This window comes from Dermochelys coriacea, chromosome 2 (assembly GCF_009764565.3).
Source record: "Dermochelys coriacea isolate rDerCor1 chromosome 2, rDerCor1.pri.v4, whole genome shotgun sequence".
Classification (NCBI taxonomy): domain Eukaryota; kingdom Metazoa; phylum Chordata; order Testudines; family Dermochelyidae; genus Dermochelys; species Dermochelys coriacea.
This window is the reverse complement of record NC_050069.1, coordinates 70,401,579-70,426,629: the sequence shown is the minus strand read 5'-3', so window position 1 is coordinate 70,426,629 and position 25,051 is coordinate 70,401,579. Positions and strand designations below refer to the sequence as shown.

Here is a 25,051-nt window from a genome sequence, read left to right as displayed (position 1 = left end):
TTACAGTGTGTATGATAAACCCATTGTTTCATGTTCTCTGTGTGTGTGTATATAAATCTCTCCTCTGTTTTTTCCACCAAATGCATCCGATGAAGTGAGCTGTAGCTCACGAAAGCTTATGCTCTAATAAATTTGTTAGTCTCTAAGGTGCCACAAGTACTCCTTTTCTTTTTGCGAATACAGACTAACACGGCTGCTACTCTGAAACATGTATTTTTTGTTTTCTTTGCTTTTGTCATGTTATTGTGGGAAGGCTGAGTCAAAGAAGTGGGTTTTACATGAAGTTCATGATCATCCTGATCTCTTCTTGGGGTGAAATTCTGTGTTTTTCATGCACTAATTTCACTCTTGTTGATGACAGTCCCATGTTTCCAGTGGAACATAGATCTTTGTCTGAGGTCATGATCATGCAGAGTGAAAGAGTCCCCAATCCCAAAAAGGGCTTTGAAAAATAGTACTGAAACTTCATATTTGGCCTAGTATTCAGCAGGGAGAGAGTGAAGAAAATAGGGCATTGGGGAACGCACATTTGATGGCCTGTTTTTTTAGCAGTTGGGCTGCTTTGTTCAGAACAAACTGTAACTTTTTAAGATCAGTAGTCTCATGTTTAGGTACAGAGTATTATAGATTGAGCCTGGAAGTGATGAATATATGGATTGCTGTGGCTGATTACAAACAGGTCAGAAGGTGTACCATCCTCTGGCCTGCTGTAGAAGGAAAAGTTCATATATACATACATAAGAAAGAAAAATAATGCAAATGTTTGTCCTTTTTTAGTGGTGGTTTATGAACTCCATGTATATACTGGGTCTAAACTTGGTGCTGAAACAGATTCTAATGTATACGCCGCCCTCATTGGAACAAGAGGAGATTCTGGCAAGCGAAAGCTCCATAGAGCTAAGAATAATAAAGTCAAGTTTCAGCATGGACAGGTAAAGGAAAAAATGTGCAAAACTGATCAATGCTAGTAAATTATTTATAGCAAATAGTTTTTCAACATATGTAGATATTTTCTGTTTCCACATTTATCCTTGAGCAGTTCAGTTTTCTCAGATATTTATTCAAAATTATTCACAGAATTAATGTATTTAATAATTTTTGGGCTGTAGATTCTGAATGAATAGTTTACTGTGAGTACTGGATACTCAGAATCCATGCTCTGTTTAGTTTTGATTGGACACATAGATTACGGGGTTATGGTGAGGTTCACTACCATAACTACCTGATGGCAGTGTAGTTAATGAGGTTAATGTGATTCTATGGTAGAGTAGTTATGGTAGTGAAGGATCACGGGGTTATGGTGAGGTTCATTACCATAACTACCTGATGGTAGTGTAGTTAATGAGGTTAATGTGATTCTATGGTAGTGTAGTTATGGTAATGTAGGATCACAGGATTATGATAAGGTTAATATGATTCTAAGAATCAAGTTACATTCTGCTACTGCCCCCAACACACTCCCTAAACTGGGGGCATGCTGAACCAATACACTGAACAGTAGGCTTTAGTGGAGGTAGTATAGAGCTGGCCATGCTAGTTCTGTGCTGCTAAGGGTATGTCGACACTGCAGTCAGAGATGTGACTACAGCACATGTAGACATACCCAGGCTAGCTTTGATCTAGCTAGCTTGAATAACAATAGCAGTGAAGCTATGGCAGCACAGGCTAGCTACTCCCAGGTGGAGTCGTACAGCCCATGCTCCCACCTGTGCTGCTGCTGTGGCTATTGTTATTCGAGCTAGCTAAATCAGTGCTAGCTCAGGTATGTCTACACATCTGTCATCACAACTCTGATTGCAGTAAACAACCACCATTATATATTAAGGTTACTTCAAGCAGTTTGTGCTTGAACCTGCCTAGGACATGTGCTGCATCATAGCTATAGGCACCAAATAAAAAGCAATGATCAGCACAGGAAGTTCAGCAAAACCTGATCCTGCATGAATGAGAACACTACTTTGCATCCTCTTTCTCTGTTCATCAGCAGTAGGTGTACAACCCAAGAGGGGAACTCATTGCTAAATATCTCATTAACATGGTGAATCATACTTACGCCAGATGTCCTGAAAAATAACCATTCCCCAGCCATACTTTGCCCTTTTTTACCCTCCTTGCTACCACTCAGAACAGAGGGTTAAGTGTTAAGATACATCTGGAAGCAACAATCTTGTCCATGCCCCTGAACATGCAAGGACCTACATGATCAAGTCCTTTATCAATCTCATTTTGATGATTCTGCAGGTGGATATCTTCTTCATAAAGGCTGTATCACTAAGAGACCTGAGGAAACTTGTGATTAGCTATGATGGAACTGGTCCAGGTAGGAGTTTATTTTCTAGTGACTAATCTGTTTTGTGAGCTGTCTTACAACACAATACTCTTTATTTGTACACATGACATCCTTCATACAAAGTGTTACAAAAGACCTTGCAGTGAGAAGAATAAAAAAGAGACACAAGAACTTAATCCTGCAGACTAGTCACATTGGTGGGATTATGGAAAGCTATGGTAATGGGCAGCAAAAGGCAATTGGGATTTAGTATCAAATAACATCAGTTAGCTGTTGGTTTTCAAGCTCATTTATAATAGAGTGCTATTTATTTGTCATACGAAGTACCACAGAAAAATTCACAGGGGTAACTCATACAGAGCTAGATAAAATGATTCTTCAGTAGACGGTGAATGAAAATGAGATACAGGAATAAAGTTAGAGCCATAGTTTGACTGCCAAATGGAATCTCATCCCTGATCTACACTATGAGTTTAGGTCGAATTTAGCAGTGTTAGATCGATTTAGCACGATGAAGCCATTTTTTTTAATTTAAAGAGCTCTTAAAATTGATTTCTGTACTCCTCCCCCGATGACGGGATTAGCGCTGAAATCGACCTTGCCGGGTCGAATTTGGAGTAGTGTGGTTGCACTTCGACGGTATTGGCCTCCAGGTGCTATCCCAGAGTGCTCCATTGTGACCGCTTTGGACAGCGCTCTCAACTCAGATGTACTGGCCAGGTAGACAGGAAAAGGCCCGTGAACTTTTGAAGCCCATTTCCTGTTTGGCCAGCATGGCAAGCTGCAGGTGAGTGCAGATCTCATTAGCAGAGGTGACCATGATGGAGTCCCAGAATCACAAAAAATCTCCAGCATGGACCGAACGGGAGGTATGGGATCTGCTCACTGTACGGGGAGACGAATCTGTGCTATCAGAACTCCATTCCAAAAGACGAAATGCCCAAATATTTGAAAAAATCTCCAAGGTCATGAAGGACAGAGGCTATAATAGGGACCTGCAGCAGTGCCGCATGAAACTTAAGGAGCTCAGGCAAGCCTACCAAAAAACCAGAGGGGCAAATGGCTGCTTGGGGTCAGAGCCCCAGACATGCTGCTTCTATGATGACACGCATGCCATTTTAGGGGGTGCAGCACTACTCCACCCCTGTGCTTTGACTCCGTCAATGGATTATCACGCAACAGGGATGAGCATTTTGGGGACGAGGAAGATGATGATGATAGTGCACAGCAAGCAAGCGGAGAAACCATTTTCCCGGAGAGCCAGGAACTGTTTCTCACCCTGGACCTGGAGCCAGTACCACCGAACCCACCCACGCTCCCGGACCTGCCAGGCAGAGAAGGGACCTCTGGTGAGTGTACCTTTGTAAATGTAATACATGGTTTAAAAGCAAACATGTTTAATGATTAATTTGCCCTGAAGACTTGGGATGCATTCGCGGCCAATCCAACTACTGGAAAAGTCTGTTAACGTGTTTGGGGATGGAGCAGAAATCCTCCAGGGACATCTCCATAAAGCTCTCCTGGATGGTCACTCCTCATGGTCACCTGGTTGAAATAGGGTAATTTTATTAAGGGGCATTCAGAGGTGGCCGTTCCTGCTGGGCTGTGTGCCTGTGGCTAAACAGAAATCTTCCCTGCTGTTAGCCACGCGATGCGAGGAGGGGTGAAGCCATCATCCCAGAGAATTTGGTGTGTGTGTGGGGGGGTTTAGTTGGGTTTGTGCTGCATATTAACCTGAAAACCGCAGCCCCTCCTTTTAAATTGCCAGCCCATTTTAAATGGCCAACCCAATGGCTGCTTGGTATGAGAAATGAGGGCGCTGCTGTTTGAAACCATTCCCACATGTTATGAAGGTTAAAGGAGCCAAAAGACTGTGGCTTACCATGGCTGCCTGCAAGCCAAATTCTGTTGCACGTCCCTGCGTGTGTGATCTCTCACACCAAACCGGCAGACCCTCAATATAAGAAGCAAAATGCGACCTTGTACCGAAAGCAATGTGCTATGTAATGTTAACAGCAAGGTTTGCTGTGAAAGCGTCTACCCGTTGTTCTCTAAAATGTGTCTTTTTAACTCCTACTCTCTCTTTTTTTCCCTTCCGCAGCTGCAAATGTTTCAACACTCATGCTATCATCTCCGTCCCAGAGGCTAGCAAAGATTAGAAGGTGAAAAAAACGCACTCGCGATGAAATGTTCTCTGATCTCATGCAGTCCTCCCACACTGAAAGATCCCAGCAGAATGTGTGGAGGCAAGCAATGTCAGAGCGCAGGAAAGCAATATATGAATGCGAGGACAGGAGGCGGGTTGAAGATGATAGGTGGCGGGTTGAAGATGACAGGTGGTGTCAGCTTGCTGACAGAAGACAGGAGGCAATGCTGAGGCTACTGGAGGACAAACTGATATGCTCCGGCTTACGGTTGAGCTGCAGCAAAGGCAGGAGCACAGACCGCCACTACAGCCCCTATGTAACCAACCGCCCTCCTCCCCAAGTTCCATAGCCTCCTCACCCAGATGCCCAAGAATGTGGTGGGGGGGCCTCCGGGCACTCCACCCCAGAGTACTGCCCAAGCAACAGAAAGCTGGCATTCAATAAGTTTTAAAGTGTAGTGTGGCCTTGTCTTTCCCTCCTCCCCCACCCCACCTGGTGCTTCCCTCCTCCCACAACCCTCCTAGGCTACCTTGGCAGTTATCCCCTTATTTGTGTGACGAATTTATAAGGAATGCATGACTTTGAAATAACAATGACTTTATTGCTTCTGCAAGCAGTGATCGAAGAGGGAGGGGAGGGTGGTTGGCTTACAGGGAAGTAGAGTGAACCAAAGGGGTGGGTTTTCATCAAGAAGAAACAAACAGAACTTTCACACCATAGCCAGGCCAGTCATGAAACTGGTTTTCAAAGCTTCTCTGATGCACAGCGCACCCTGCTGTGCTCTTCTTACCACCCTGTTGTCTGGCTGTGCGTAATCAGTGGCTAAGCGATTTGCCGCAACCTCCCACCCTGCCATAAACATCTCCCCCTTACTCTCACAGATATTGTGGAGCGCACAGCAAGCAGTAATAACAATGGGAATATTGGTTTCGCTGAGATCTAAATGAGTCAGTAAACTGCGCCAGTGCACTTTTAAACATCCAAATGCACATTCTACCACCATTCTGCACTTGCTCAGCCTGCAGTTGAGCAGCTCCTGACTACTGTCCAGGGTGCCTGTGTATGGCTTCACAAGCCATGGCATTAAGGGGTAGGCTGGGTCCCCAAGGATAACTATAGGCATTTCAACATCCCCAACAGTTATTTTCTGGTCTGGGAAGAAAGTCCCTTGCTGCAGCTGTTCATACAGACCAGAATTCCTGAAGATGTGAGCATCAGGTATCTTTTCCGGCCATCCCATGTTGATGTTGGTGAAACATCCCTTATGATCCACCAGTGCTTGCAGCACCACTGAAAAGTACTCCGGTTTATGTACTCGCTGCCTTGGTGCTCCGGTGCCAAGATAGGGATGTGGCTTCCGTCTATTGCCCCACCACAGTTAGGGAATCCCATTGCAGCAAAGCCATCCACTATCGCCTGCACATTTCCCAGACTCACTACCCTTGATAACAGCAGCTCAGTGATTCCGTTGGCTACTTGGATCACAGCAGCCCCCACAGTAGATTTTCCCACTCCAAATTGATTCCCGACTGACCGGTAGTTGTCTGGCATTGCAAGCTTCCAGAGGGCTATCGCCACTCGCTTGTGAACTGTGAGGGCTGCTCTCATCTTGGTATTCTTGTGCTTCAGGGCAGGAGAAAGCAAGTCACAGAGTTCCATGAAAGTGCCCTTACGCATGTGAAAGTTTCGCAGCCACTGGGAATCGTCCCAGACCTGCAACACTATGCGGTCTCACCAATCTGTGCTTGTTTCCTGGGCCCAGAATTGGCATTCCACAGCATGAACCTGCCCCATTACCACCATGATGTCCAAATTGCCAGGGCCAGTATTTCGAGAGAAATCTGTGTCCATGTCCTCATCACTCTCGTCACCGCGCTGCCGTCACCTCCTCGCCTGCTTTTGCAGGTTCTGGTTCTGCATATACTGCTATATAACACGCATGGTGTTTACAATGCTCATAACTGCCACAGTGATCTGAGCGGGCTCCATGCTTGCTGTGGTATGGCGTCTGCAGGAGAGCAGAGTGGCAGTGGAAGTGGCGGGTGGATGACAATGCTGACAGCAGTACAGCGCCCTCATAGAAAAAGGCGTGAAACTATTGTCGGCCATTGCTTTCACAGAGGGAGGGAGGGGGAAGCAAAGGGTAGGCTGGCAGCAGATGGTGCAGTCTGACTGCTAGCCAGTATCGTCTCCTGGGTGCTCGCCAGCAGCCAATGTGCAGTATGACTGTAGCCGTCATCGTTTCCAGGCAGACTGAATCTCCATGAGACGAAACTTAAAAAGAGAATGACTTGGAGTCACTCCCATGTCTGCTCAGGCACCCCTGACTGACCTCACTGAGCTTGGCCAAGAACACCCAGGAGATGCCGACGCCGACGCCTACCAGTCGTACTATACCATCTGCTGCCACAAGGCAATGAGCTGCTGCTGTGTAGTAATGCAGTACCATGTCTGCCAGCACCCAGGACACATACGGTGACGGTGAGCTGAGCGGGCTCCATGTATGGCGTCTGCACAGGTAACCCAGGAAAAAGGCATAAAACGATTGTCTGCTGTTGCTTTCATGGAGAGGGGAGGCTGACAACATGTACCAAGAACCCCTGCGACAATGTTTTTGCCCCATCAGGCATTGGGATCTCGACCCAGAATTCCAATGGGCGGCAGAGACTGCGGGAACTGTGGGATAGCTACCCACAGTGCAATGCTCTGGAAGTCAACGCTAGCCTCAGTACTGTGGACGCACTCTGCTGACTTAATGGTCTTAAGTGGGGACACACACAATCAACTGTATAAAATCAATTTCTAAAAAATCAACTTCTATAAATTTGACCTAATTTCCTAGTGTAGATAGACCCTCAGAGAACCATAACAACAACATCCTAGCCATGAGGAGGACGCAGAGAGAATCTGGCAGCACTAGGCCATTTGCTTCATGTGTACTGGGCCGTGTGGTATTGTTCCTGTGGATTGCATTATATATACTCTTCATGGTCTCAAACAAAATGAGAGTAGTCTTGATCATATCTGCGGATAAGAAGAGAGCCTCCTGCAGGGCCCTGAGATCAGTATCAATCTGTAATACAGTTGAGAATCACTGGCATAATGTAAAAGAACAGAGCTGCCATTTTGAAGTGGCTACAGTAAAGTATTTGCAGACTAGAATTAGATTGGATCTCCTTAGCTAAGCCAGGTCAAACCTAGACAATACTCATAATTGAGGATCAGATTGCATTGTTTTAGGTTCTGTGTAAATGTATGGTCCTTGCTCCAAAGAGTTTACAATTTAATTAATGACCAGCTGTAATGAGTAAATGTAACAAGCAATTGGAGAGAAGGTGGGGAGAAGGATAAGGGTTATATTAATAAGTTTGACAAGGTGAATGAAATATCTTTTATTGGACCAACTTCTGTTGGTGAAAGAGACAAGCTTTCAAGCTATTTAGAGCTCTTTGTCAGGTCCAATAAAAGATATTACTTAATCCACCTTGTCTCTGGAATATCCTAGGACCAACATGGCTACAACCGTGCTGCAAACAATAATAAGTTGGCACAGTTACTTAATCTTGCATTATGCACAATCTGATGGCTTCAAATCATTTACACTTTCTTTTAAAGTAATAATTTCCTTCTGCTCCTAATACTTGGCTGGAATGGGCATTGCCTAAGAAAAAACCTGGTGCATCTAGAAGTGTTCTGATAATTCAGTAGATGGCATTCTTCCCTCTGCATCAGTACTGGGCCAATGTCCTGCCCACTATCCCGTGGGAAATATCTTTTGGATAAAATGTGAAAACAAGGTCTTGAACATACCTTTTGTCCTTTTTGCAAGAATGCTAGTGTTAACCAGGGCATCAAGGCCAAATTCTAAATTACGGAATTATATTCAGCCTACCTAAATTCGTCCTGTGTTTTCAGTTGACTAACTTATTACTCAGTTCCTCTCTTTATAATGGTGGTTATTGTGTCTATTTTGCCCAGAAAGTGTGCTAGTCACTAGTTTGATATTGCTGGTAGAGAATAGCTACTGCCCCAGAGAGTGGTGGTTGGTGAGTGGTAGTTTGGTGCAGTTCAGTGATAGGTAAGTGAATGCTATATGAATAATCTGTTAAATGCTTGGATCTTTCACAATTGAAGTGTTACATAAATGTAAGTTACGTGATTACGTTGGGCAATAACTTTTAAGAAGTTCAGTTAAGAGTGCACTTTGCTCTCTTCATAGAAGGAAAAAGCTGAACTAAAATGTGCCCTTGAAACCAAGGCTTAAAGAAAACACAAATTTGAAAGGCTTAGTGAAGAGGTTTTCACCTCAGTAGAAGAACCCCTTCTGTTCAATATTTTTTTTTCCTGTCAGAATTAGTTAATCTAATGGTCATTCGGTTTTTACACCATACTTTGCCTTGGTGGTTTATTTAAAGTGATTTTTATTGAACTCTTTTCAAGATTGAAAGCTTACATTTTTCAGAGACCATATAAAGCTATTGTAAGAACACACATGAATGAGGATGTTATATATTAATCCAATGCTCTCCAAATTCATAATGTCATGTACTTCATTCCCAAAGGACCAAGGATTCTGGTTCTTACAGTGAATCATGGGTAAATTGCATAAGCAGAAAGTTGTCCCCCTATGTGAACCAGAATAAAAGGAATAGAAGAAATAGGCTGAAGTGGAAGTGGGGGTAGCAGTTTACAGATGCTAGTACTCTCCTGTCTCCACACAAACAATACTCCGCTGGAATCAATAGAGTCTCTTGCCCATGCACAGCAATATTGTGCCTTAGTAGTAAAACGGGAATCTTGTGAGGGTATTAGGTTAATGTTTTCACTTCTTTAGCTGAGTTTTGACCTAATGAGATCTGCTGTTGGGAAAACAGTTGTTTCAACTTTTCTCTTAAAGACGTAATTTTTTTCCTCTACAAAAATACAAGCTTGCAAGTAAACTTTTTTCATTTCAACCCAGGCAACGGATGGTTCCTTGATAAGGTTGTTGTCAAATTTAAAGAGGAAGACGATGATCAAGAAGTTGTGTTTCCCTGTAACAGGTATGCCATTCGTGGGAAATCAGAACTGTAGTTTGTTATACTGCAAGCCGCTTAAGGAAAACATTGCAAGACAGGAACCAAACGCTTAAAAAAACTACTTTGCTGCCTGCACAAAGCCTGAATATATGAATCCTGCCCAGCAGTCTTCCAGGGAGTAAGGGGTGAACAGAATTCACTGCTCCAAGCCATGCAGAAAAGGCTGCTGGATCAGCATGGGAGGGCATGGAAGTTAAATGAAAAAGGTCAAAAGCCAAATGTTCTGTGGGTGAAAAGTGCAATAGTTTTTCCTTTACCTTGCACATAGATACCATATAAAACTAAATAATGTTTCAATTCTCTGCTCCTTAAAAGATATTACATTAAAAGTTTCCAATCATATGGATTTAGGCCAAGTCATTTTGCATTTCCCAGTCACTAAAGGTCATTAGCATGAACCTAATATATTGGAAAACTTTGAAGAGAACTTTATATCTAGATGCAAAAAAAAAAAGTTAGTTGATATTGTCTTAGAGGATGGTTAAAATGTTTCTGCTCACTTATCAAAGGTCTATTTCGCTATCTCAATGCTGGCTCTAGAATTTTGCTGCCATAGGCAAAATTGAAAAATATCCAACTCTCTCAGCCTCCAGTCACAGCCACTAAACATTCTTTTGCTCCAGATATTTTGCCACCCTAGACAACAATCTAGCCTTCAGCAGTTTGTATGTTGAAGCAACCACCATATAAACTTTAGATAGTTTTGCAGCAGACAGAGTTATAGATGAATATATGTGAATATGTGTATTATATCTAACAATATAGAAATGATTCAGAGAAGCATATTTTAAAATCAAGCAGATTATGCATTGCAGTACAGGCTTTCCAAATACTCGAAGTATATACACATTTGGCTACAAAATAGTTGTTCATGTCAGCTCAATCATTTTTAGGGTGGGGGTTGTCTTACGACCTTGATTATCAATTCAGTTAAGAAAGGAAACAGTGTCTGTTTTTAAGTGAAAATTCCTCTGTAGCTTAAACAAAAAATTCAATTTGCAAAAATCCTGCAAATTGTTAGCTAATAACTATTTTCTTCTCTAAAACTATTATTGTAATGATTAGTTTTTTATCTATTAGGTTGTTTAATTAGTTTGATTTACATTAAAGTTGATTATTTGAAGAGTAGACAATTGTTTCTGTAATGTCAGAGAGATTTTATAAGATTCCTCCTAAGGGAGGAATACTTGACTAAGACTGTGGACTTGTTATAAAACTGTCGTGTCAAAAAGAATTTATTGAGCACTAGAAAAAGGTTAGATACATTATCTATAGAACTAGAGGGGCTCTGTAATTCTTTGCCTTTAGTTAGTGCTAACAGTGAACCAAAGTTTCCTGTCTATTTTTAAAAATGGTTAGTGATCTTTTGGTTCCTTGGAGGGGATTAGAAGAGAATTCACAAAGGTTAATCAAGGTATTTATTGCACCAATAGTTTAAACATAATGGAGTCTCGTCTTCTCTCTATACACAAGAGATTTATTCACATAGTTACTTTGTATATGGAGAGTAGAATGAATTGCAGTTGTTTAAATTTAAACAAAGGATACAGCAAAAGGGAGCCACTAAGTTGGAAGCTTATAATGATTACCAGTATTTTTAAAAAAGAGAACCCATGTAATGGCTGTAAAACATTCTAATGTGTGATAGAGGGATCAGTTGAAGAAGTATGTGGGGGTATTTTTGTAGCACGTCAAGTATAGGGTTAAGCCCTTAAATTCTGTAATGTACAGTGAAGGGCAAAATTGAGGTGAAATTCACCTTCATAGCTGCCCAGTCCATAGAATCTCTAGAAGCCTCATAGAGCTTAGAATCTAAGGAACCCGCCAATACTTACTAGTAACTACCAGGTGTAGTGCTAACACCATGAGTAATCCCACTGCCTGTGGTATAAGTTGGCATAGTTTCATTGAATGAGCAGAGCTGTGCCAATTCATATCAGCCAAGAATTTGGCCCAGTAAGTGTTTACAAGACTTAGCTTGACAAGAGATGCACAAAAAACATTGGTGAAAGGAGGGGAAATGCTGAGATTCCTCATAAAAGATTAATTGCTAACTGCCGTAACTCTAATTATTATCTCTTTACAATGAAAGATGGTTAGACAAGTACCAGGATGATGGGAAGACTGAGCGAGAGCTAATTGCTAAAAGTAAGTATTCCAGTGCAGAGAATTTGCATTATAACAACATTCTAAATATCAAATGACTAGTTATGGCTGAGAATATGAAAATTCTTTGTGAATGTGATTATAAATTTAGACATACATGTTTGCTGATAAAGCTACTTAAGATAAAACTTTTTTATTTGTTTATTTATTTTTGAAAATGGTAATTCGCAGAAGACATCCACCAAAGGTGAGAAACGCTGTATATTCTCCTCCCAGAACTTTGACATTGAAATTAAACTCAGTTTCAATATAAAGTGAACAAATAAATGAAGCAAATTAGTTCCCATAGACAGTAATCATTTATGTAAAGTATCAAGTATTAGGGGAAATGCACAGAACTTGTCTGATGATGATCTATAAAGGTGACCTGTCATGTCTTTTCAAATGAATTGAGCAAAGGAGATACTTCACACAAACCATTTTTGGTTTTTTTCCCATTTCTATTATTCAGTCCTGAAATCAGTCAGAAATTCCTCTGAGAACAGATTTCAAGAACTGGTTTGTTTACCCAATGCCACTGTCATTTAATACACAGGGACAGCTCCCCCAACAAGCATCAGTGAGTTGAAAAATGTATTGTGAAGTGACAGTGGAAACAGTTTCAGGTCAGAGTTCAGAAGGGTTTTTCCAAGAGAATCCAGAAATAATTTAGACTTAAGCTATAAAATTGGTCACTGTAGTTAAATGCAGTGTCTTCATTTGACAGGTTTCAGAGTAGCAGCCATGTTAGTCTGTATTCACAAAAAGAAAAGGAGTACTTGTGGCACCTTAGAGACTAACAAATTTATTTGAGCATAAGCTTTAGTGAGCTACAGCTCACTTCATCGGATGCATTCAGTGGAAAATACAGTGGGGAGATTTATATACACAGAGAACATGAAACAATGGGTGTTACCATACACACTGTAAGGAGAGTGATCACTTAAGATGAGCTATTACCAGCGGGGGGGGGGGGGGAGAAGGAAGAAAACCTTTAGTAGTGATAATCAAGGTGGGCCATTTCCAGCTGTTGACAAGAACGTCTGAGGAACAGTGGAGGGTGGTGGGGGGGAAATAACATGGGAAAATAGTTTTACTTTGTGTAATGACCCATCCACTCCCAGTCTCTATTCAAGCCTAAGTTAATTATATCCAGTTTGCAAATTAATTCCAATTCAGCAGTCTCTCGTTGGAGTCTGTTTTTGAAGTTTTTTGTTGAAGAATAGCAACTTTTAGGTCTGTAATCGAGTGACCAGAGAGATTGAAGTGTTCTCCGACTGGCTTTTGAATGTTAAAATTCTTGATGTCTGATTTGTTTCCTTTTATTCTTTTACGTAGAGACTGTCCAGTTTGACCAATGTACATGGCAGAGGGGCATTGCTGGCACATATCACATTGGTAGATGTGCAGGTGAATGAGCCTCTGATAGTGTGGCTGATGTGATTAGGCCCTATGATGGTGTCCCCTGTTTAGATATGTGGACACAGTTTGCAACGGTTTTTTTTGCAAGGATAAGTTCTGTTGTGTGGTGTGTGGTTGCTGGTGAGTATTTGCTTCAGGTTGGGGAGCTGTCTGTAAGCAAGGACTGGCCTGTCTCCCAAGATTTGTGAGAGTGATGGGTCGTCCTTCAGGATAGGTTTTAGATCCTTGATGATGCGTTGGAGAGGCTTTAGTTGGGGGCTGAAGGTGATGGCTAGTGGCGTTCTGTTATTTTCTTTGCTGGGCCTGTCCTGTAGTAGGTGACTTCTGGGTACTCTTCTGGCTCTGTCAATCTGTTTCTTCACTTCAGCAGGTGGGTATTGTAGTTGTAAGAATGCTTGATAGAGATCTTGTAGGTGTTTGTCTCTATCTGAGGGGTTAGAGCAAATGCGGTTGTATTGTAGAGCTTGGCAGTAGACAATGGATCGTGTGGTGTGATCTGGGTGAAAGCTGGAGGCATGTAGATAGGAATAGCGGTCAGTAGGTTTCCGGTATAAGGTGGTGTTTATGTGACCATCGCTTATTAGCACCATAGTGTCCAGGAAGTGGATCTCTTGTGTGGACTGGTCCAGGCTGAGGTTGATGGTGGGAAGGAAATTGTTGAAATCATGGTGGAATTCCTCAAGGGCTTCTTTTCCATGGGTCCAGATGATGAAGATATCATCAATGTAGCGCAAATAGAATAGGGGCATTAGGGGACGAGAGCTGAGGAAGCGTTGTTCTAAGTCAGCCATAAAAATGTTGGCATACTGTGGGGCCATGCGGGTACCCATCGCAGTGCTGCTGATCCTTGCAACAAAGTCCGTTGCCAACTGTGTCCACATATCTATTCAGGGGACACCATCATAGGGCCTAATCACATCAGCCACACTATCAGAGGCTCGTTCACCTGCGCATCCACCAATGTGATATATGCCATCCTGTGCCAGCAATGCCCCTCTGCCATGTACATTGGTCAAACTGAACAGTCTCTATGTAAAAGAATAAATGGACACAAATCAGACGTCAAGAATTATAACATTGAAAAACCAATCAGAGAACACTTCAATCTCTCTGGTCACTCAATTACAGACCTAAGAGTGGCTATTCTTCAACAAAAAAACTTCAAAAATAGACTCCAATGAGAGACTGCTGAATTGGAATTAATTTGCAAACTGGATATAATTAACTTAGGCTTGAATAGAGACTGGGAGTGGATGGGTCATTACACAAAGTAAAACTATTTCCCATTGTTATTCCCCTCCGCCCACCCCCCACTGTTCCTCAGACGTTCTTGTCAACAGCTGGAAATGGCCCACCTTGATTATCACTACTAAAGGTTTTCTTCCTCTCCTCCCCCCCCCGTCCGCTGGTAATAGCTCATCTTAAGTGATCACTCTCCTTACAGTGTGTATGATAACACCCATTGTTTCATGTTCTCTGTATATAAATCTCCCCATTGTATTTTCCACTGAATGCATCCCATGAAGTGAGCTGTAGCTCACGAAAGCTTATGCTCAAATAAATTTGTTAGTCTCTAAGGTGCCACAAGTACTCCTTTTCTTTTATCTTCATTTGGTTTAATAAAATTGGCTGAGTTAATGAAATCTGAATATTAGAAATCTGTCTGTCTGCTTACCTATCTACAGATATAGCGCCTATCATTCTAGTAGCTCAAGTATTTAACACTATAAATAACCTCTTTTTTTCTTCCTTGCCAGCTTTAAGGAGAAATAACTTGATGAGTTCATAGGTGTTTGATTTACATTTGTGGGTTAGTGTGATGGGTGAGTTGGTGTCTGTATCTGAAAATCTTACTGAGGGAAAATAAAGTCAAAGAACTGAGCTTTGCATTTAGTTTTGAAAATGTTTACTTTTGTGGTTACTTATCTTTTGTGGGATATGCCCAATAGGCTAAATCTAGGTCCAACTTCAGCAAGTTTGGTGTCCTGCTCTCAAAGTCTCCCCTATTGGTCAACAGTTGCATTGTTCTAGTGGAATGGAGCTTTCATGGATGGAGAGGCAATTTCTCAGGTAGTTAGAGTTATTCCCATGGAGAGCTTTGATTATCACACCAGAGACCTTGAAGTGGACTCTGCATTCAGTAAGCTTTCCATTCAGATTGGAGCATTAAGGAGATGTGTTCATGGCTGCCTGTGTTGCTAAGCAGATGGACTACTGTTTTTTGTGCTAGTCTGAGTTTTACCAGGCTTTGTGACTTCATTCTGAGATGTATTCCATTGCAATAATCAAGTATGATTGCATGGATCATGACTATGTCTGTGTCTGACAGGATGTGGCACAATCTTTTGGCCAGCCAATAAGGTAGTGAGGTGTTCTTTATTTCATGTCTATCTGAGCCTTCGGTAGCATTGAGGAGTCCAGAAGGACACAAAAGTTGATTAGTCAGTCTGAGGGCAGATGTTCTCAATAATGGGAGTGTTAAAGAGGAAGCAAGTTTTTTGAAAAGCCTCCCTCAGCCTATCAGCAACACTTCCATCTTGCTGGATTCATCGTTAGCCATCTGTTCTTCATTCAAGTGCTGATTTCAGCTGGGCATGGAGAAAGCCAGGAGATGGTACTGTTTGATGTAAAGGAAATGTAGAGCTGTGTGTCATCTGAGTACTGGTGACACTTCAGCCTGTACTGTCTAATCAGCTATGCCTTATAGCTGTTGAATGATATGAGAGACAAGACCAAGACTTGTGGGAGGTTAACAGAACAAAGGAGTTAGGAAGGAGGTCTTGAACTCAACCCACAAGTATCCATTCATGTGCAGTAACTGGTGTATGTCAAAGTAGAGAGAACTCCCTAGATCCACAGACCCTTGAAGGAGAAAACCTTTGTTCTGACCTCTCAAATCTGCACCCACAATTTCAACTCTGCTGATCTCAGTTGGTACTGCAGATCATAGTATGACAGGTATACACCCTCTCGCAGACTGTATTTAAGGCTTTAACACACTCACAGAATAACAGACAACCAGTGCAGATGGCAGAGCACTGGTGTTACTGATTCTCACAAGTGAAGGCCCTTGAGCAGTTAAGATGTCACATTCTTCAGTAATTGCAGCCTGCAAGTGAGTTCCAAGAGAAGCCATCAGAAAAAGGCATTGTAGTAATCCAGCCTTACCTCAAGGTCACAGAGGCGTGGAGCATTGTGCTGAGGTTTGTCTGAAAGCAAAGGTCACCGTATCAAAATAGTTGAGAGATAATAAGCCACTCTTGAAACCCAGAGAATCTCCCTCTATCTGGATATGGATAATGCTGCTCAGTCATCATCTTCCCCGTTGCCTTCTCCCCAGATAGGGGTATTTGAAACTGAGCTGATCATCATTGTTAAGCAGGTCTCCTGAGCGCTAGTTGAATCTCAGCACTTTTCAGTCAGGCTGCCACTCTACTTTCTATAAATGAAGTATTCATTCTAGATACCAGCAAATGGGCTACAACACAGATATCCCCGAGCTACCTAAAGCAAGGGTTCTGCCTACAGCTACACCAAGCTCCGGAGCATCCGCAGATCATAGATAGACTCTCTCAAACCAAGTAGGGTGGCAGGGATGATTTTCTTTTTTTTTTTCTCTCCCCCGACCTCCCCGCCCCCATGCCTCATGAGTCTCAGAATAATGCAGAATAAGGGAAGAAGCAAGATATAGTGTACCACAATATTGTTTATGTTGCAGTCAGATAAAAGGAGCTAATCTCCTGCAATGTGGCTCATGAGATGCTCTGGGGTATTGCAGGAGTTTATGGGTGTTGCACAGAATGTGGTTCAGCAGCAGTGAAAGCAGTTCAGCTAACAGATATTTTTAGATTGGCACTTCTTGTGCCATGCAAGCATATTGGTCAGATAAATATATAAAAACAAATAGTAAATACAAAAGAATTACTCCCCAGAAATTCCTCAGATTTTACATAGTCCCCTCTCCTCCTTCAAATTTCTGTTGATGGGGTGAAAATGATCACAGGTAGTCCACAGACTCCTGGCAGATTAATATTAGTCCATATCACAGGCGCCTCTGTTGCTACCCCGTGCACTCCACAGCCTGGCCAGTATGGGTGGTCTCACAGTCACGAACACACACCAGGTTTCACCATGTATTTATTTATTTATTCGTTCATTCATTCATTACAAAGTATCACAGTGTAATGCAGACTTAGAGCATGAGCTCCTCCTTGCTTCCTGTTCCTTCCACTTATATCCTCCCAGTTATATTGTTAGCTCAGTAATTATCAGTGCTCATAATCTCCCAGGAAACTGCCTACAGATGGGCCTGCAGACTTCTCCAGGCTGCAGCAATGCCAGTGATCCGGGTTCTACTGATAGTGCCCTGTCACAGCCCTATTAATAAATGGCAGTGACAATGCCCTTTGCCAGTGGACTCTGAAGTTACTAAAAAACAAATCAAGCAGGCTGCCAAACTCTATAGTAAGCTACTGAAAGACAAGCAAAGTAAGCAAGCTAAGAGACCATGACATTTCCATGATCTCTGTGCATTCCCTCAGTAAAATAATTTAAGCAACTGCTACTTCTAGCAAAGTGGTATGTCCTTATCAGTCCTGAGAACATACAGCACTGATGTTGGAAAATCAAAGAGCAATATCTACAAAACACCAACAATGACCTATATTGCTTACATAAGCAGATGTAGCCCCCTGTATTGTCTTTTGATTTAAAGTTTTCACTCTTAAAATATAGTGTCTGTTTTAAAGGTTCTTGATTCTTTGTGCAGAAGTCACTGCAGGTTTGATTTCCCCACTTTTGCAGCTAGCATTTCTTCTGTGCATCACAGTGTCAAAGAGGTTTGTTGGGAGGGTGGCATTAAGTTAACAAAGTTAAAGGTTAAAGTTAACAAAGTGCTCATGCACTGGCAGCATTGCTGGGCTAACATGAAAATGAAAGCCTTCGTTACATTGATTTTTTAGAAGGCAGAGAGAATTTTGATTCTTTGTTGAGAAACAGCCTTTCCACTTCCCCTCCCTGGTTCATTTAACAAGCTGCAGACTGATTTTTCAAAAGGAAAGGGCCATAGGAATAAACATAACATACAGATAATACAATCCACTGATGTTAACACAGTGAATGGTACATAACATATGAAATAAATGCATCTTTTATATGTGGCCATGAAAGGTAGGTATAAAGGCCAAAATTTTCAATCCTGGGTATCTAAAATGAAGCACCTAAATAACGGCCTGATTTTCAGAGGTGCTAAGCACCCAGAGCTTCCACTGATGTTCGTGGCAGATTTGTCTGAATAAGGACTGAAAGACATGATGGGAGAACTTCCAGATTTGGACAAAAGACAAATATAAATATAAAGCCACCACCCCAACCACCATCGCATTATACATCAACCAATTGATGTTTGCAACTAGTTTCTTTTCTAACATGGCCATTTTTTAATAAGCAAATGTCCAAAGGAGCTAAAGTGTTAGACAAACATTTCTTCTGACTCTGGAGTGAGCAGATGGAAATGGATTTACCAAATTGAGAGAAAATGCAATTAGGTTGGTTTGGCCAGGACATTAGACTGTGGAAGGAATGAAAAGTAAACGCTTGAGAACAAGCAGTCGCAGATGCCTAAGAGGCCTTAAATCTGTAAACCACTGATTAATTTCCTAGGAAACTCCCAACTCTCTGATCATTGATACATTAACCTTTCTTTGGAAACAATAGTCAAGAAAAGATACAACCATGGGCAACAATTAAAATAAATCACAGTATTCAGAATAGCTTCCTGGTCTCATAATGTGTGCTCAGCACCCGGCAGCAGAAAGCCTGCAACTGTGTGTAATCCACACATCTCCTGGTTGTGGTGCTCTGTCATCTAGTGGCACCGAGACCACTTAGAGAGAGAGAGTTAAAATGAGTCTGCTTTGCAGCTTTTGCTAAGAGCCAGTTGTCTTTTAGCTCATGCTATAGAGGCTCATAAGCTAAGTAAGCTTCAGAGGTTCCAGGTTCGATCCTGCCCGCTGATGACTGGGGTCTGTCGGTGTTACATATGCGCCGCTGCCTTCTCTCAGCTTGGGACAGATTCATCCCTGGCTTATCTGCTTTCTACTCAAGTAAAGCAGGGCCCAGGTGGAGGAAAGTCTACCAGGGAGGCACTGTGATATAAGGTGGTGGTCACAATCTCCCTTCCATTAGGCTCTAGGGGCAGCCTGTGCAGCCCTCAAAGAGATTTGTACTTACTGTAGATGGGGCATGGCCTGGGTGGCCAAGGGATGATCTGACTCATTGTAGCCCTGCTTCAGCCCCTCTCCCTGTGGGATTACTGTGCAAAGACCTGGTTGAAACTGAAGAAGCCAGTGGAATACGCAAAAGACCAACAGTTCCAGCAATGACTTCCCTTGCCAGCATGAATTCCTAAGGGACTCAACATGCCAGGCTGGCACAGGGAGCTGCAATTTGCATCGCTATGCCTCAGCAGGGCTGAAGCTGGCCATACATATCTAAAAAATAAAGTTCCTCATTAGACAAGGTTTGTATCTGTCACATATTGCATCTGACTCATCCCTGGAAATAACCTTAAAAAGACAAAAGCTAGCCTGTCACCCACCAGACTGACTGTGAGCTGCATATCTGCCTGCTGTTATGTGTCTGAACCCAAAAGAGCCACAGAACAATCAGCTGTGACACAGAGTGGGACAGGATAAGCTACAAAGAAGAAAACAGGGAAAAAGCATTAGCCAAGGAAATGAGAACAAACAGATGGAGGGAAAAAAAATAAGCAGGAAAAAATGCAGCTTAAGAACAGGAAAAAATACCTCCAGGTTTATAAGTGAATTAAATGCCTCTAAAATTTCTCTTCACCACATGCATTGTGAGCAGACACATGATCATGAAATAGTTTTCCTCTTTAGTAAAATCATCAGCAAATGACAACACTATAGAAGTACACATCACAATCTAAGCACAGATTCTTAATTTCCTATCTCTGTTAGGTTCCTTTTGCCACCTAGCATCAGCATGTTCCCTCAAGTATCAGTCATTTTGAAATCATGGGCAAATTCTATCGAGCCAGTTGAAACTACACTTTTGGTCACTAGCATCTATTTAAGTCACACAGTATTGTTTCAGCTCCCAGATTTGTTTTCTGCAACTTTTTTAAACAGGAGAATAATTCATAACTTTGATACAATTTCTGGGTATATTTTTGCTAGAATTCATGGTTTGCAAACAATTTCATTAATGCATGGCAACTATCCAAATACACTCTAAGAGGACCCAATCCAAATCATGTTGAAGCAAAATGAAAGAACTCTCACTGAATTTTTTGGTCTTTAAATTGGACCCCTAGTGAATAATTTGATCCCCCAAATCATAGTCAACTGAGTAGAACATTCTTATTGACAAAAATATTTAAAAATCAGGGTTTAATCTGTACTATTCAAGCAGCTGTGTGTTCTAGTATTCAGTTGTTTCATATGACTCCTATATTAATGTCTTCCATTTTAAATAATCTACCATTTCTTAAATAGATAAATAATTTTCATGTGAAATACATACATATATTAAGAAATTAAATTAATGGATAAATCAAATCAATTATATTTAAATAAATAAATAAAATTAATTATACCAACCAATGTATTATAAATTATTATACTATTATTATAGTAATAAAAATAATGAATGTAACCACATAGCCAAGGATTCCTTTCCCCTTGTCCCTATTACTAATATCGCCTTATATATCCACTCCTCAACTACAGTCCTGTGCAGGTCACGTCTTATTTAGACTGTAATCTCTTTGAGGCAGAGGGTATGTGGCTGTCCATTGTTTGTAAAGGACCATGTAAATTTATGACACTGTTCAAATGCTTTGTAGTAATAATGATGAACAAATCCCTGTGTATTCCCACTCACTGTTAAAAATGTGATTTTTTTTCTTCTTTTATTTAGCACGACAATGGAGAGTGCAGGTTAAAACTGCCAGAGATTCCCCAGAGCCACAGAAGTGTAAAAGAACCCTTGTGATTTATGGCTCAATGGGCAAAAGTGGTGACCTTCTCCTTTCTCCACAAAGCCCAGAATATGTGTGCTTTCTACCCAGAGCAACGGATGAATTCCTTGTAAGTCATCACTATACAATACTGCACTGAGATTATAATGACATTCTGCTCTAGCCAAAGGATATATTTGAAATGCTGCTTTGGTTGCTACAAATGACGTAGTTATTTACAAAGATGGAGTGATATAACTTTAGATCTTGGGCCATCCTCTTCCTGCAGCCCTGCTCAACTACATAGTGTTCACACCCCAGTGTAATGTCATCATATTCCAGTGGGTTTCAAGGATGTAAATCAACAAGGAACGTGATTCCATTCTTGTACTTTATAGCATATGCTGCTCATTGTCTTGTATATTTTTTTATTCTCTTAATCCTGTTAACCCTGAAATCATTGGGTAATTTGCCATTGGTGCTAATGTGTAAAGTATCAGGCCCTAATGCTTTACTACATGTTCTTGCACCCTGCAGTAATGAGGGCTGCGTAAAATTCTTAGTGTTAGATTGTGCCATACAGCCTGTAGCCAAGGGAAACATGGAGCTGCACTGCCTCAGGAGAGCCCTCAGGAAGGCAGAACACCTATTGGAGCTCCTGAGGCCAAGGCCAAGCACACATTACTACATTACTTTTGTGGCAGGTAGCTTGCTGCTCCCACATGGCTGCTCAGAGTGCAGCGATAGCTTTGCCTGATATTTGTCCCCAGGGGAGTGAGAACAAAGAAGCCCCTCTTTTTCCTTGAGTGCAGTGAATTTAATTCTGCTTCTCCTTCACACAGGCCATACAGAGGCAGGAGGATGAGAACAGATGGAAAAGAGATAGTTTGGAGGGATTTTTTTTCATACCAAACTTGGAATTCTGCTGTGGCCTTATGAGTAGGAAATGATTGGGGTCTCAAAGGGATAAAAGTCCCTGTATCTCTCCCTGGAACTAATCCATCTCCAAGGAGGCTATAGTCTGGCTAGGTGGTTGCTCAGAAACACCTCAAAAACTCACAGGTTTTACTGCTTGCCAGTTTGGAACTTAAGATCTTGATACTTCTAATATTGCGGGATTTAGTATTTTAAGTGGGGGTCTGGGAACTTAGGGATACAATACCTGTCCCTTTCAGAACGCTGAAGATGAAGAGGGTTGGACCGTGTGTCCAAGGGACATAAGTAGGGCTTTGCTCCCTCTCTGGTCTTCATTAAAGGGGCCTCCACTTTTCCACAGTGCCACACTGACAGCTTTCTAAATACATTTCCATTTTTCTGACTTGCTTAGTTTTAGGGAAACATGCTGTATTTTCCCTTGGCTGTTCATGTCCTTGGTTTTGTTGCTTTGTGTCAAAACCTTAATATTTTCTGAAAGTTGTTTGTTGTGCATGAAGGTTTGTCTTTTTGCAATATGAGTCACGCTATTTTGCAAGCTTTGTTGCATTTTAAATAAATCAGAGGAACAGCCCTGATTTTAAATAGTGGTTGGTGTTTCATGGGAATCTTTGAAAACCCTTCTCTTTAGAAACAATTCAATTGATATATCTTATGGTTTCTGCGGTTCTCTTCCTTTCCTCCTTATTTCCAAGGACATTTGAATAAACACAGGATCTTTATTTCATAAGTGAGTTCATCTGCTCCCATTTGTGGCAGCATACTTATTTGCTGTGGGAATGATTATGACGTCACAATGAACGGAGAGTTATGAATTCTGATGAGCACTAAGCAGGAGCAGATGAACTCTTAATAAAACAAAGATTATGGTTTTACACAAATGTCTTTAGTAATACAGTGCAGTAAGGAAGAACCATAGATAATGTAGTATATGCAAAATTCATTGTTATGAAACAATGGGCTTAATTTTGATCCCAGAAATCCATGTAAATCTGCATATTGCCCATTTACGTGCGCATCATGGCAAGAGAGTATGTATATCCCTGATTTTCCAGGTGCACTCAAACAAGTTTGCCACAAATGCACGCACACCTTGAAGTTGACAATCATGTCCAAACTATTTTGAAAAGTCTCCTATGAAATGTCAGCAGCTCTCTCATTTTAATTATAGATTGTTAGCAAATATAAAGAACAAATTACTGAAATATATTGTCATAGATTCACCAGGCGATGCTCTGGAACTACTCCATACGAAGCCAGTCAGCACTCTGGGGAAGCATGCCTTCTCTCTGTGAGCATACCGTCTCCAGGGCAAGAAGCTTACACAGCTTCGATCTTCCTGAGTCTGACCTTGGAGCATTCAGCATCCCCTTCCACACCGTGCGCTTCCCACAGCGAGTCCGCACAGGTGGGGCTCCTGGGGAAGCCAGTGGGTCCTGCACCCCAATTCTGCAGTCAGAAGTTACTCTCAGCCAGCCAGTAAAACAGAAGATTTATCAGATGACAGGAACACAGTCCAAAACAGAACTTGTAGGTACAGGAAACAGGAGCCCTAATAAGGTTCATCTTGGGGCCAAGGAGGCCAGAGCCCTTTAAGTTACAACAGCATTTTAATATTCCAACAAAATCACTGTGAGAATTTTAAATCTAATCCCTTGGCAGAATCTTAGTTAGCTTCCTCTCACCAATCCATACTGAAGTCTTGGGGAAGTTCTCCTGGGGCTAGTTTCTTCTTGAATCTTCTCTGTTTTTATTATCTATCTGCGGCAGCTTGCTTAGGAAGTGTGATGCTGGAGCAGGGTGGCAGAGGATATGGGGATGCTCTCTTCAGTATTTTGTACCCTTCTGCTTCCTATTTCCATGAAGTTATAGGAAAACACTTCTCTTAAAGGCTTGTTTAGATTCAATGTTGGTTGCTGTCACCCATTCATTGGCTTCATGCCTTTGTGGTTGTCTTAGGTGAAATTTTCAGGTCCTGAACATGCAGTCTGCTTAATGAATATACTACATTTCATAATTGCCTTTGTTCTTCTTGTGGCAGGAAGGCAACAGATAACTTTCAAAGCTAGTTTTAACTCATTCTTTTTATTCAGTCCATTCTCTGAGATATTTGCTCAATTTTGTTAGTTTGTCAGGAAATGAAATTCTGTCTTCAAAATCCAAAACTTCTTGTTCTTTATTTAAGAGTTTTCAGTTCCCCAGTCTTCTAAAATTAAATAGACTTTTACAAAATCTTTAGCTTAAGTTGTTGATTCTACATGACAATTTTTGGAATGATGATTTTCTTGTCTTCCTGAGTTGGGGGAGGGTTTACTTGAACACAGCCTGTAATTAATTCATTGCCATTAATATAAATATTCTATACTTAAGTGGCTTCTTATATTGGTAACCAGTTATAACATCAAATGATTTTGCCATATTTGTACATAAACATGTTATTATTCCTATAACAATGATTTCAGGCAGTTATTATATGAAGGCTTGCATTTAGATACAAAATATTTTCAACTATACATCTCAAAAGGTGTTTGCCATTGAAGTGTTTAAGAAATAAACAATAGTTTAAAATTTCCAACTACACAAGTTTTTCACAGAGTTTCAAAAACACAAGCAGAAATGTTTCCTTTGGAAAGGAGAGGGGTTGGTGTGGCCACTTTGCAAGCTAGATTTAAGGCTCTGATAACACACCCTACATTCCTTTTTACAATTATGCCTCTATTTAAAACATGGACATTTTACATGATTTGTCATCTTGATGTTTGCTTGTTCTTGGTAAATAGAAGCAGAAACATTCTGGAACATTTTTCATTAGTTTTAACATTCTGTAACCTAACTAGTTAAACATATATTTTGTTGTATTTCCAAGCATGTTGGCTATAACATATTGTCAGGTATATCTTAATTTTCAGTAAAGACACAAACAAGTTTGTTGAAGCTAGACAAATGCAGTCTGGAAATGAGATGTACATTTTTAACAGTGAAGATAATTAATCATTGGAACAACTTACCAATGGATGTAGTGGAGTCTCCATCACAGGCAATTTTTAAATAT

At 41.3% G+C, this 25,051-nt stretch overlaps 1 protein-coding gene across 1 annotated transcript in view; it reads left to right on the top strand.

Moving 5' to 3' along the window:
• RP1 (RP1 axonemal microtubule associated) overlaps positions 1-25,051 on the top strand; it is a 264,400-nt gene that overhangs the window by 130,293 nt on the left and 109,056 nt on the right. The window contains exons 26-31 of the mRNA XM_043507860.1: positions 778-932; positions 2,242-2,320; positions 9,398-9,479; positions 11,608-11,663; positions 11,836-11,868; positions 21,027-21,196. Coding sequence (XP_043363795.1) covers positions 778-932; positions 2,242-2,320; positions 9,398-9,479; positions 11,608-11,663; positions 11,836-11,868; positions 21,027-21,196 — 575 coding nt within the window. The remainder of the gene's footprint in view (positions 1-777; positions 933-2,241; positions 2,321-9,397; positions 9,480-11,607; positions 11,664-11,835; positions 11,869-21,026; positions 21,197-25,051) is intronic.